General features: G+C 38.1%; 2 protein-coding genes across 3 annotated transcripts in view; one reads left to right on the plus strand and one right to left on the minus strand.

Moving 5' to 3' along the window:
• The window catches only part of serpinh1a (serpin peptidase inhibitor, clade H (heat shock protein 47), member 1a), a 290,988-nt gene that overhangs the window by 245,220 nt on the left and 31,028 nt on the right, over positions 1–14,740 (plus strand). The gene's annotated exons all lie outside the window — the stretch shown is intronic.
• gdpd5a (glycerophosphodiester phosphodiesterase domain containing 5a) overlaps positions 1–14,740 on the minus strand; it is a 42,664-nt gene that overhangs the window by 10,685 nt on the left and 17,239 nt on the right. For both annotated transcript variants that reach the window (XR_013815585.1, XM_079804769.1), the window contains exons 3-8: positions 3,684–3,787; positions 3,244–3,337; positions 1,319–1,378; positions 1,141–1,239; positions 879–972; positions 226–371 (exon numbers count right to left, since the gene is read on the minus strand). Coding sequence is in view for 1 of the 2 variants with exons in the window: in XM_079804769.1 (XP_079660895.1) it covers positions 226–371; positions 879–972; positions 1,141–1,239; positions 1,319–1,378; positions 3,244–3,337; positions 3,684–3,787 (597 nt within the window). In the remaining variant the exon portion in view is untranslated. The remainder of the gene's footprint in view (positions 1–225; positions 372–878; positions 973–1,140; positions 1,240–1,318; positions 1,379–3,243; positions 3,338–3,683; positions 3,788–14,740) is intronic.

Here is a 14,740-nt window from a genome sequence, read left to right on the forward strand (position 1 = left end):
AGAGAGGCAGTGTCAAAACAAACAGGTTTAAGCTTCATCGTAAAATTGGCTTAATGTTTAGAGTAAGTGTAAGTGTTACTCTCTACAGCAGTTATACGCGATCCTTCCAGCTCTTTCTATTTGTTGCTAAACTTCCAAAAGAAACCAAAAACAAGCTGTGTCCTAGCCCTCGGGCTCAAACAAAGGGAATGTTCTGGCCTGGAAAACCAGGATTATGAAACTCACCATTGGAGCTCCACGGCGGCCAATGACAGCAGGACGAGGAACGAGCTTAGACCGGTCCATGATGCAGGGAGAAGAGATGAAGAGGGGAACCAGATACAAAACCAGGAGAATGCTCACATAAAGCACCAGCGTTACAACCTGGAGTCCTGAACAAACACACAAACAAATGAATATGTCAAAAAAATACACTAATGTTCAAAAGGTTGGGGTCGGTACAATTTTTTTATGTATTTGAAATAAGCCTTTTGTGATCACCAAGACTGCATTTATTTGATCAAAAATATGCTGTGAAATATTATTGTAATTTCAAATAATTGTTTTCTAATTTAATATATTTTAAAATGCAATTTATTCCAGTGATGGCAAAACTTAATATTCAGTAGCCAATACTCTGTGTCACATGATCCTTCAGAAATCATTCTAATATGCTGATTCAGTGCTCAAGTAACATTTATTATTATTAATGTTTAAAACAGATGTGCTGCGTAATATTCTTGTGGAAACCATGGTTTTTGTGGAAAAAAAATCCACAATTTTTTTTTACAATTAACCATGATTTATTTATTTATTTGTTTAGGGGTGCCTGATTCAAATTACAGTTGCCCTGGCTTTCACCCGATCTGCCATTTCCCCTCACATGATCTCCAACTCACTTGATCTTTCTCCGCGTACCACCAGACCTGCGATGACCCACCCTAATGCGGTGACCACAGCTAAAGCCCCGATGTGCAGGAATGGCCCAGTGAACTACACCAGCAAAAACATGAGACAGAGGAGACAGAAGACACTTTCAAATACAACACTAGTTATAAATGTAAAAAATTGAATACAAACACATTTGAACAGGGCTTAAATTAATTGTCAAGTAAGACATCAAGACATTGGACAGTAATATGCTGACGAGGTTGATCCAACCTGCAGAGAAATGATGACAATGTCCCATTCGTCCTGCCAGAAATCGTCAATGGACACCACTCCTGTTACGGTGGTGAGCAGAACAGCCAAAACTACAATCTGTGGGAAATAAAACTTGTTTTCAGAACCCCGCTCTGGTTCTAGACCTAAACAGATTTGCAAAGAGGTTCCGTCTCACCTTGTGCATCCAGTATAAGTTAAGCTGCTGCCCCAGTGCAATGTGACAAAGTGCAAGAATCTGGAAAAATACATAAAAAATTAAATAAATTATAATAAAAAAAATAATACAATTACAAAACAATAAAGCTTCATCAAAATACAGAGGATCACCTGTATTGTCATATGGCCCAGCCCTAACACTTGCTCTATGGTAAAGCACTACGGCATTATTGTCATAACAGTGTGACTTTCTGTAAAGCTGCTTTGAAATTATGCATATTGTGAAAAGCGCGATACAAATAAATTGAATGAAAATGTAATAAAAAAACAACACATTTATAATTTATGCATGTATGTAATATATATATATATATATATATATATATTGTATATACATGTGTTTGTGTGTGTGTGTATAAACCTTATACACCGATTAGGCATACCATTATGACCTTCCTAATATTGTGTTGGTCCCCCTTTTGCTGCCAAAACAGCCCTGACCCGTCGAGACATGGACTCCAATAGACCCCTGAAGGTGTGCTGTGGTATCTGGCACCAAGATGTTAGCAGCAGGTCCTGTAAGATGCAAGGTGGGGCCTCCATGGATCAGACTTGTTTGTTCAGCACATCCCACAGATGCTCGACTGGATTGAGATCTGGGGAATTTGGAGGCCAAGTCAACACCTCAAACTCGTTGTTGTGCTCAAACCGTTCCTGAACCATTTCTGCTTTGTGGCAGGGCACATTATGCTGCTGAAAGAAGCCACAGCCACCAGGCAATACCGTTTCCATGAAAGTGTGTACATGGTCTGCAAAAATGCTTAGGTAGGTGGTACATATCAATGTATCATCCACATGGATGACAGGACCCAAGGTGTCCCAGCAGAACATTGCCCAAAGCATCACACTGCCTTGGCTGGCTTGCCTTCTTTCCATAGTGCATCCTGGTGCCATGTGTTTCCCAGGTAAGAGACGGCCATCCACATGATGTAAAAGAAAACGTGATTCATCAGACTGGGCCACCTTCTTCCATTGTTCCGTGGTCCAGTTCTGATGCTCACGTGCCCACTGTTGGCACTTTCGGCAGTGGACGGGGTCAGCATGGGCACCCTGACTGGTCTGCGCCTATGCAGACCCATATACGCAAACAAACTGCGATGCACTGTGTATTCTGAGACCTTTCTATCAGAACCAGCATTAACTTCTTGAGCAATTTGAGCTACAGTAGCTCGTCTGTTTGATCTGACCACATTGGGCAACCGTCGCTCCCCACGTGCATCAATGAGCCTTGGCCGCCCATGACCCTTTCGCCGGTTCACCACAGTTCCTTTCTTGGTCCACTTTTGATAGATACTGACCCTTGCAGACCGGGAACACCCCACAAGAGCTGCAGTTTTGGAGATGCTCTGACCCAGTCGTCAAACCATCACAATTTGGCCCTTGTCAAACTCGCTCAAATCCTTGCGCTTGCCTATTTTTCCTGCTTCTAACACATCAACTTTGAGGACAAAATGTTCACTTGCTGCCTAATATATCCCACCCACTAACAGGTGCTGTGATGAAGAGATAATCAGTGTTATCGACGTCAGTGATCATAATGTTATAAAATGACCAAATGTAGCACTCTTATAGAAATATGATAATGATAATCAAATTGTTTGTCATAAAGCAACATCTTAGGAAAATATTATGGGGTTTCTAATCAAAATATGACGTTCTGTTACATAAGGCATTGATTTGATTATATATCAATATTCCTATTAAATATTCGATATTATTATGAACATGTTGCTAATTATTACTCTAATTATTATGCTAATTATTATTATTGCACTTCTTTTTTCATTGCATGTTGCCCCAAGAACACATTCATATGCAAATTAGATACAGCATATAGATACATTGTATTGAATGGGACTATGTGCGTGTGTGAAGAGCGCTCACCATTAAAAATGCAGTGTAAGTGAATCCTGTGAGTGTTGTGGCGAGAATAGGGACTGTGCCATCCTTCCAAACGGCCGAACGATTATATAACAACCTGCCAGAGAAACAAAACCAACAAGAGCGGCTCACACACACCAACAGGGGGAGAAAAAACACAAAGCATGCTTTACACACAGGAGAAAGATGTTTTTCAACCCTCAGTATGCAAAATTAATTGAGAAACTTAAGAGTTATGCAATCCATTTTTTTGCAAATATAATGAACAGTAAACCTTGCAATTAAAGTTATTCATAGTAAACTCACAAAACATGCTCTAGCTATGAAATGTGTGATCAAATGTGTTGATGTCAGTTTTGTGGTGAGGACACACAGCAGGGTCCAGAGTTAATGACCAGCTGATGTCACTTCCAAAACAGCAGGTTCCTCCAGGCTGAACTCACCAGTTGAACTCATTGTAGTCATTACGAACCTCCAACCAGAAGTAGGACCAGATGAGGAGGAGGAAAAACGAACAGCAGAGGAGGAAGAACCATGAACATTCCCACTGAAAAGCAAAAACAGGAACAGATGTATACACATGCACTGCAGGATAGATTCTCTGTATGAGACAGACACTGAAGGTGCATCCAAATATGTGTACTTATGCACTATTAGAAGCCATTTTGTAGTATAAATAGTGAAGTGTATATTATAAACTAGAGATGCACGGATACTACATTTCTAGCTGATTATTATTTATTATTATATCAGAATTATATCTGCCGATATTGATGCTGATACCAATAGTTTGATTTTCATAAAGGGGAAAAATCTCTCCCAACTGATGTTGTAAACTATTCAGGGAACCCTCACATTATTACTATACAGGTGCTGGTCATGTAATTAGAATATCATCAAAAAGTTGATTTATTTCACTAATTCCATTCAAAAAGTGAAACTTGTATATTATATTCATTCATTACACACAGACTGATATATTTCAAATGTTTATTTCTTTTAATTTTGATGATTATAACTGACAACTAAGGAAAATCCCAAATTCAGTATCTCATAAAATTAGAATTACTCAAGACCAATACAAAGAAAGGATTTTTTTGAAATCTTGGCCAACTGAAAAGTATGAGCATGTACAGCACTCAATACTTTGTTAGGGCTCATTTTGCCTGATTTACTGCAGTGCGGCGTGGCATGGAGACGATCAGTCTGTGGCACTGCTCAGGTGTTATGAGAGCCCAAGTTGCTCTGATAGTGGCCTTCAGCTCTTCTGCATTGTTGGGTCTGGCATGTTGCATCTTCCTCTTCACAATACCCCATAGATTTTCTATGGGGTTAAGGTCAGGCGAGTTTCCTGGCCAATTAAGAACAGGTATACCATGGTCCTTAAACCAGGTACTGGTTGCTTTAGAAATGAAATCTGCATCTCCATAAAGCTGGTCAGCAGCAGGAAGCATGAAGTGCTCTAAAACTTTCTGGTATACGGCTGCGTTGACCTTGGACCTCAGAAAACACAGTGGACCAACACCAGCAGATGACATGGCATCACTGACTGTGGAAACTTTACACTGGACCTCAAGCAACGTGGATTGTGTGCATCTCCTCTCTTCCTCCAGACTCTGGGACCCTGATTTCCAAAGGAAAAGCTAAATTTACTTTCATCAGAGAACATTACGTTGGACCACTTTTTGTCCTTTTGGTCTTTAGCCCAGGCGAGACACTTCTGATGCTGTCTGTTGTTCAAGAGTGGCTTGACACAAGGAATGCGACAGCTGAAACCCATGTCTTGCATACGTCTGTGCGTAGTGGTTCTTGAAGCACTGACTCCAGCTGCAGTCCACTCTTTGTGAATCTCCCCCACATTTTTGGATTGGTTTTGTTTCACAATCCAAAATATAAACAGCAATTGGTGATTCTCAGACTCTGACAAAAGCATCCTAAGCTACATATCTGCTCATTCTGACTTTATAACACGCAATTGTGAGTTTATAAATCACGCAATTCTGACTTTATAACTCGCAACTGCAAGAAAAAAAAAAGTTAGAATTGTGAGATAAAAGGTCCCAATAACCCTTTTAATTTGTATATATAGTGGCGGAAACACAATGAGTTAAGAGTGGGTGTGTGAAAACTTTTGAATAGGATGTGTACATTTTTCTTATTTTGTTTAAAGATCATATTTTTTTATTTAGTACTGCCCTTCAGAAGCAAATAACTACATGTATCCCAGAAGACAAAATAAGTACAATTTACCCTGTTTATCCAAATTAAAAAGTACTTTTGCAGTATTTTTTTTTCTTTATACTAAGATTGTCTGCATTTTTTTGCTTCAAGAAATGTTGTGGAAAACTGATGTTGTTTGAAATAATATGCAGAGGAAAACCAAGTCCTTTGTTTGGTGGTCCCTTTATGTTACATCCCTTATTAGTATTCTAAAGTATTTAGATTAAATTACAAAACCTGTGTAATCTAACAAAATACATTACATATTACTTTTTAAAGCATGCACTTTGTAATCTGTAGTGAAATACATCAGCCAGATAATTTCCATAATGACCCAACACAATCTACCAGATAGCATCTGGTTTAAGACGTGCTTTTAAATAATGGTAAATATATGACGCAAACACCAGTAAATTGATGAGTACAAATCTTAGTAAAATCACCTTGCATGATTCATTTAAATACTCTCATCCCATACATTTTGCATCTGAAAGGGAAACTCCTACAAATGCATTTGCAAAAAGATCAACCACAAAAATAACCCTGTCCACGCCTTTACGTCGCTAATTTTTCACTGTGTGTCTTTAGTAAATCCTGACAATAGTTTAACACCAAAAGAGGGTTTGCGATGGCGCAAACTGTTAGTAAATCTGGCCCTTAATGTGTTATTGCGGCATTAACTTCGGCAGCCCTAAGTTCAACACAAGAGACACCTTCTTCACACACCGTATGAGTTGCGGTCTAACACATTTTCCCGCCCCTTTTGACTGACATGACAAAATCAGCCCTGATTGTGAAAATTATTGCTTTTATGGGCTGATACATCTGTGCATCCCTATCATAAACACTGAATATTCCAAGAAAAGGTGCACTTTAAAGGTGCACTGTGTACATTTCAGCGGCATCTAGTGGTGAGGTTGTGAATTGCAATCACCCAGAGCTCACCCCTCCCTTTCGAAGCACATAGAGAAGCTACAGGGGCTGACACAGGACAAAAATGTTGTCGTTGGAGAGAGCAAAAAGTGACTAGTACTCTGTAGAGAAGTTTATCTGTTTAGGGCTACTGTAGAAACATGGCGGCGCAAAATGGCGACTTCACAGTAAGGGGATCCGCGGTGTATGCAGATAGAAATGGCTCATTCTAAGGTAATAAAAACATCATAGTACATTACATAAGGTCTTTATACACCACTGAAAACATTGTTATGTATATTATATTGCATCTCTGTCAATAGATCCTCATAAATACTACACACTGCACATTTAAAATACCCAGATAATGCGCTTATTTTACAAGAAAAAAATCAAGTGTGAAACATACACTCAACTGTCTGTAAGTGACAGTCCTTATTTTTTTATTTATTCGTTTTTAATAACGCTCTTTATATCCTTCACAAAATGTCACATTATCCAAAACCCCATTTATGACATATCAAGAGTGGCAAGGGAAGGTAAAAAGCCATTGAGGTCAAATACATAGCTTTTAAAATGCCTTACATTTTTAGAGAGCATATTAAATTGTGCGCTTAAGTCACTGCTAATAAGTTTAAGTTGACAATTAAATTCCTTCACCATAGAAACCACAGAGCGTTCCACAGCAAATTACAGCAGTAATGGAACATTTTCAGCACAGCAGGATCTTTCAGAAAGCGAGAGAGAGATATTGTCTGGCACCAAAGCATGTTTCCTGGGAGACCAGGAAAGGTAGCTGTTGGGAGATAGAGAGGGCGGAGCTTCATTGTTCCGTTAACAGGAATTAAAAGGTGATGTAATAACGATCCAACTTGTCACGGCTCACCTGATGCTGATAGTGTAAAAGATCTCACTCTGTGAATAGGAATGTCATGTAGACATTATATCATTTATGTATGATTCTCAAATGTTATTTAGTAACCTGTGACAGAAAGGGGTTGTAGAGAATAGGGTTACTTTTAATAATAGTTTAAATTTATAATTATAATATAATTAAATATCAATAATTAAATGTATAATTTTAAATGATAACATTTTCATTAATATGTATAATAATTTAATTTAAAATGTATAATACATTTCAGTGGTGATATCATCAGATTTCATTTGGGCAAGGATGTAATCAAATATTCATAGTTGTTTATTAAAATATAGAAATGAATCAAATCCTTAACTAAGAGTAATTTGCTCATGAATTGGACTATACTGGTTGCACTGTACATTTCTGCATGCAACACGGAAGAAAGCCATTTTTTTTGCCACTATTTCGCAGTACATGAATCTGTTGGGTAACACAAGGTGCAGAGAGACATCCAAGTTCAGTTACCAGATCAGATGGCTCGCATCCTGCTGGCACGCAGTCTCTCAGAACCCAAAAAGACCTTTCACTCCTCTGGAGGTGTGGAAGAGATCTAATGACCACGTCCCGAGATTTTGTAGGTGTTTTGTTCAGATGCAGGGTGAATTAGGGTAACGTTTAACTTCTAAAATGTACTGTGATTCTCACCCCAGCCCAGTTTGAATATGCTAATGTTTTGAAGAAGGACATCTTGTGATCAACAAGGTTGCATTTATTTTATCAAAAATACAGTAAAACAGTAATATTGTAAAATACTATAACCATTTAAAAGAAATGAAGGGGTGGTTGATTAGGATCTTACTTTTTAAACTTTTATTGTGTGATGTTGCTGTTTGAGCATAAACAACATCTGTAAAGTTAGGACACTCAAAGTTAAATGCAATGGGAGATATTTACTTTTACAGAAATTGCTTTTTAGGGACTACAACAAGCAGCTGGTCGGGACTACAACAGGCTTCTTCCCGGTTTGGTGACATCACGAACCCTAAGATTTAAATAAATTCTGCCCCCGGGAACATGCAACAAAGGGGGTGAGGCCATGTTGGGTTGCTTTAAAGAAGAGGAAGAGGAAGAGTTGTTGTAGTAGAGCACATTTAGGAGTCAGCTCAAGTTGTCGCATCCGCAATACAGTACGTTACACAAATGCAATAGCATGTCATAAAAGCAAGATGACAACATAAGCTCTAACCGTAATTTAACTAAACTATACTTGTTCTAACTTCATGCAGTATATATTCTCTGGCTCTTACAACAGTTCCCACGCAAACAATTTATAGATTATCATGACAGAACATGCTAATCAATGACTTGAAGATAGTTAACTCCAGATCAGCTACATAAATGAATCAACTAACCATTCAGAAACGTCCTGTTGCATTCTACATGTTGTCACTTCTTCTTGAGTCTCTCCATCTTTGTCCGACTCTGGTTTGATCATAAAAGGCTGAACAGTTTCTGACATTTTCAGTGCGCTAGGTAATCGGAGCTGCTCATCTTGAAAGGGGGCCGGGAGCAGCAGCTCATTTGCATTTAAAGGGACACACACAGAAACGGCAAAAGGTGACGATTTTAACATGCTATAAAATACCTGTGAGTGTCAGGTATTTTGAGCTACAACTTCACAAACACACTCTGGGGACATCAGAGACTTATTTTACATCTTGTAAAAAGGGGCCTGATAGGACCCCCTTTATACATTTTAAAATGTAATTTATTTCTGTGTTGGTAAAGCTGAATTTTCAGCATCATTACACCAGTCTTCAGTGTCACATAAGCCATCAGAAATTATTCTAATATGCTGTATAATATTAGATATTATGGGAGAGGACAGAGCATTATGGTATGCATGTCAGCCGTATGGACGCAGGTGTTTATAAACAGAGAGATGAGAGGTTCATTATCTTTAGCATTAAACAAATCTTATTTTTAACCAATGAAGCTTTTCACCAACATTTCAAAGACCAAAATAACAGACATCTGACATGCCTAAAATACAATTCCCAACATAAACAACTCGCATATAGTTTTCGAACGATTCCATACACCCTTAAAGAGAATTTAATAATGGATGGACTCATGTTTTATTTGTCATGTTTGTGGATTGTAGCAGAGTCACTCTACAGCTAAGAACACGTTTCATTGTTCCGTTCATTCATTCTGCACAGCTGACAGCTGCTAATCCCTCAATCCAATCAGCTCCTCCAGACCTGCTCATGAACACATTGGGTAGGACACATCGTCACCGTGCTCTAATTATAGTGTGGGCAGGGCCAACAGTAATGACATGGAGTATGCCAGCCAATCACAGGGCTTCTGATGAGTTCGCTCTTAATGCCGAGGTGTTATTTTAGAGAGTCTGTTCAAATGGAAAGATGAACTAATGGCCGGGGGTTTGCATGTGTGTTTGCTCCTCAAGGAGCCTTTTTTTTTGTTGAGAAAAACAAACAAAGAACAAAAGCCCACAAACAGAATCATTGCGAGCTTCAAACCAGACCGAACATGGAAAAAAAAACAAACACAGATCTGCTAACTGCACAGTATATATATATATTTATACACTGTAAAAAGAAATTATATTAGTATACAACTAATATTTTTCTTTGCAGTTTAGAACAGTCCCATATCGACTTCAGAACCCCTAGATGAAACTGAGCTTGATTTTTATCATTAAATCAATAATTGTTCCTACATTTAAGCTTGATACCCTATGAATATTAGAAGACTTTCTGTAAAGATTAGATAAGGGGTGATTTCCAATCTGACTGCGCCTCAGTCCAGGTCAGAACATTTGATCGCTGCGCTGGAATAGATGCTCAGTTAAAATAACAGGCATTTCTGGTTGAATAACTTTGATAAATAATGTCAGTATCCAGTTTGGTGTCACCAGACATTGAACGGACAAGTCAAAGAGAGACAGAGAGACCTGACTAAGCCTCTCGCTGTGTTGTATACAGATTGGAATTGACCTACAACACGTCCTCCAGGGAATCTGAAACCCTGGCTTGAGTTTCTCTCTGTCTGATAGAGAGACAGTCGGACAGCAGAGGAGAAAGGGAAGGGACTTCATTACAGACAGCCAAGTTGTCCTTTGGTTCTGCTGTCAGCCTTTAAAGGGTCAAAAAAACCTGTTTCAGCAACAGCCAGTTCCCACCACAGCTTTGAAAAATGCTACAAAAGTCGTCGTAATAAGTCAGTAACCTTATTGATTATGAAAAGCATGAAAGCTTCCCACAAATGCATGCTGAAATTTACCATTACACGCAACACAACATATACAACAAGGCTTGACATTAACACCCGCCAAAATGGGTGGATTTCAGCAGTTGTGTAACGCAGTCACTCCTACTAGCTACTTTGGCAGGTTGAATTTAATATATAATATATACATTTTTCAATTGTAGTCTTTTAAAAAGGCATCTGAAATAATAAACCAAGTGGTGTTGTAGTGTTGTCAAAAATATAGATTTTTCCAATAGATATCGATACTGAAAAATCTGAAATAGAATAGATATAGATACACAATACCTGCTGCGCTTTTTTGTTCAACAAACCCACCTCCCCTCACTCACTGCTTTTATTTGCTCCGGATGAATATTATTGGTGTTTACAGGGCTTGAATTTCGGCATGGGATTGTGCATATTGTGCATAATTTTACACATTCCCGCAGATTTTGTGCTCACACCCAAAGTGCATGCACATAAAGCCGCCTCTCAGTACTAAATTGAGTTCTTTTTCGCTGCTTATTTTATTGCGCTTAAACAATCAAAAACACAAAATAATGTCAAAATGCTGGTCTTGGTGAGAATTCATATAAACACAGTCGGTTATGTTTTAAGTAAACGTAAACAGTTGAGAAAGAAAGAATATACAACCATATATTGGATCCGTGTCTTAACGTAACAGCAAACTAATACAGTCCCTGCTGCCAAATTATGAGATAATATTAATAATATCTATATGGCAGTATTCCCCCATGGTATCCATGTCAAAATTGTGGTCAGTGAAAATGCTAAGTGGCCAGTAACTTTGGAAAACCACTAGCCACAGTGGCTGGTGAGCAAAAAAGTTAAAGGTCCCATGGCATGAAAATTTCACTTTATGAGATTTTTTAACATTAATATGAGTTCCCCTAGCCTGCCTATGGTCCCCAAGTGGCTAGAAATGGCGATAGGTGTAAACCAAGTCCTGTGTTTCTTCCTCTGCCCTTGAGAAAAATGAAAGCTCAGATGGGACAATCTGGAATCTTCACTATATGTCGTCATATGGGGAAAGGTTACCTCCCTTTTCTCTGCTTTGCCCGCCCAGAGAATTTGGAGAAAGTGGATTTAATTCAGTCGCAATGTCAGCACAGGCTTTACAAAAATACTTTTACGATATGGATTCAACAGCACCGCCACAAACATTGAGTAACAGTGTTCATTAATGCCTGATCTGTGGTGAGTGATTTCTGATGTGTAGCTAATTATTCAAGTTCACACAGATTTTCTTTCTAAGTATGGTTTATGCATCAGTGAATCAAGCCAGTGACTAAACGATCAACTTCACATTATTTCTCTTAGTAGCATGAAACAAATCTGTTATTTCAATTGTGATTAAACTACAGAGAGCGGTCTTTATTATGGCTGAAGCTGTCAATCACACATCGCGAGTGTATCTGCACACTTGCCCAAACTCCCGTTATAATGAATGACGTTATGCTGCACAACGAAGCTCTTACTGTATTCATATCGATATTGTGTTTGCTGTTAGTTGTGGTGAAAGCATTTTGTGAGAGAAATAGCGTTGCAATGACGAGATTCACACGATAAACATCGGTCTACTCAATGCTCATCCCTGTGGCCTTTCATGTGATGGGAAAAGATCTAAAAATAATGCTATAATCAACACTTTCATGATTTGTTCATCTCGACAGCTGTAATAGTAAAAAAAATGTAGTACAAGTATTCGAGAGGGGTTCCACATGTAATACGCATTTCAAATGCAAAGATGTCAGCAAATCACAACAGTGGGCGTTTACACTGAAGTCTTACAGCAGACATGCCCCTTCAAACAGAGCATTCAAGCCAGAGGGCTAAAATCAGGATAGAAGTTTTTTTTATTTCTAAATTATGACATTTTATGATGTAAAAGGAATACTAACGAAATAAGTACACCTCAGGAAACATAAAATTATTTAAAAATTCCACATCATGGGACCTTTAATGTCAAGCCCTCTATACATGGTTTTGTAAGCTCACCATAAATTACACAAATACATTTTCGGGTTTCCACCGAAATTACCCGGAACAATTTGTTTACCAGGAACTTTTTTTCCCCCAGACCTGCTACTGTCTGCGTTTCCACTGCGGTCTAAAGCAGTGGTTCTCAAATCTGTCCTGGGGACCCCTTACCAGTGCAAATTTTGCATGTCTCCCTCATCTAACACACCTGATTCAAATCATCAGCTCATTAGTAGAGCCTGCAAGACTTGAATTGGGTGTGTTAGATGAGGGAGACATACAAAATGTGCAATGGTGAGGGGTCCCCAGGACACTGGACACTGGTCTAAAGTACTAGTGATGCACCGATCATGATTTTACATGGCCGATTCCGATACCGATTTTTTTCAAGAAAACTGGCCGATTCCGATACCGATTTCCGTTTTTTTTTTTTTTTTTAACACAATAAAAGAATGAAAGTATACATGAACAAGATGTTTATTTGGTATTTAACAGGCTAAATTGGCTTTTGGCTAATGAAAACAAGTCCGCAATCTGAAATTAACAAGAAATTTAATTGGAAATTAAAGGCTGAAAGGTGAAATTAAAGGCAACAACTGCATATTCTGCAATCCAAACAAAGATGTTACTTAAATCAGCATTTGTTTTTAAATTCAGTGTAAAGAAAAAAAGTCTTTACCAGTGAAATTAAATAAAACCAAAGTATATAATTGTTCCAAAATGTTAAATCAAATAATGTTTAGTGCAACGAAAAAAAACTAAGATGCTACAGCAGGTGCTTTTTAAATCAAATTAAGTCAATGTAATTAAGGTAAAATAAAGGTAACACTTTAGAATAATGGTCATTAGTTAACATTAGTTAATGTATTAACTAACATGAACTAACCATGAGCAGTACATTTGTTACTGTATTTGTTCATCTTTGTTAACGTTAGTTAATATAAATACAGCTGTTCATGGTTTGTTCATGTTAGTTCACAGTGCATTAACTAATGTTAACGAGATTTTAATAATGCATTAGTAAATGTTGAAATTAACATTAACAAAATTAATAAACGCTTTATAAGTGCAGTTAATTATTAGTTAATGTTAACTAATTTAGTTAACCAATATTAACTAATGACCTAGCAGGGTTTTTCCTGGGTCAAAAATGGTCTTCGGTGGTTTCTGACAGACATGGTCATCCACACACACAGTAAAGAACTCTACCTACGTGATCTGTGAGCGCAACACTGACAATACATGTAAAATAAATGCAAAGAAACTTTTGTAATTTTTGCTTATCTTATTTTGACATCTGATATTATGTATGATCTCTACCTTAATGTTAGTTTCTTTTGATCCTCATTTTTTACACTATTTAATGATAATTGTTTTGGTATAATCATATCAATATTAAAAAGTAGCATAAAAAATTAATAAATAGCCTAATTTTCTACCATATACAATTTAGTAAAATTATCAGCTAGCTAACAACTTTGTTCTGGTCTCAACTAACTCCAGTCTACACTAAATTATATTTCACTACACATTGTCAACATAAATAAGCTGAATGACTGTGGATGATTAAACTAATTCTTACTATTCACTCTTGCTGAATTGGGTAAGCACACTTGTGTTCTCATTTCAGAGGAGTTCTGAGTAAATTAATAAACTGGTTCGTTAGTTCAAGTGTTGGACGGATCAGTTGTTCTAACCAGTCGTTAAAATGATTCGGTTCAAATGAGTCATTGGTTCGCGAATCGGACATTAGCAGACGCGTTGTGTGTGCAGATGAAGCTGAGCTGAACAAACGCTCACTATCTGCACTTGTGCAGGGAGCGGAGAGGTAGGCTCGCGCAGGAAAGCGGCTCTTCCTCAGTTCTCCAGGTTCCGTTTGTAACACACAAGTGACATGTTCTCGAATGATTGCAATATAGGCGTATGTGCACGCGGGCGCACTTCCGGATAAATCGGCAGAAAAATACAAAGAAAACCGGCCGGTTGCCGATCGCGCGCTAGAAGCAAAAACCGGCCGGTTCCGGTTTTTGGCCGGTCAACCGGTGCATCCCTATAAAGTACCGTGAAGATTAGGCAAATTAGTCCAGTGATGTAGGACTGCGCACAACTGCTCCTCCCAGTCAGTGACGGACAGTAATCATTTTTGCGCAACACTGTCTGCAACAATAACAAGTGGAGGAGATTCAAGCAGCGCTGCTTTTGCTGGTTATGTATTGGTTTACTAAAGAG

The sequence above is a fragment of the Gobio gobio genome (assembly GCF_949357685.1).
Source record: "Gobio gobio genome assembly, chromosome: 22".
Classification (NCBI taxonomy): Eukaryota; Metazoa; Chordata; class Actinopteri; order Cypriniformes; family Gobionidae; genus Gobio; species Gobio gobio.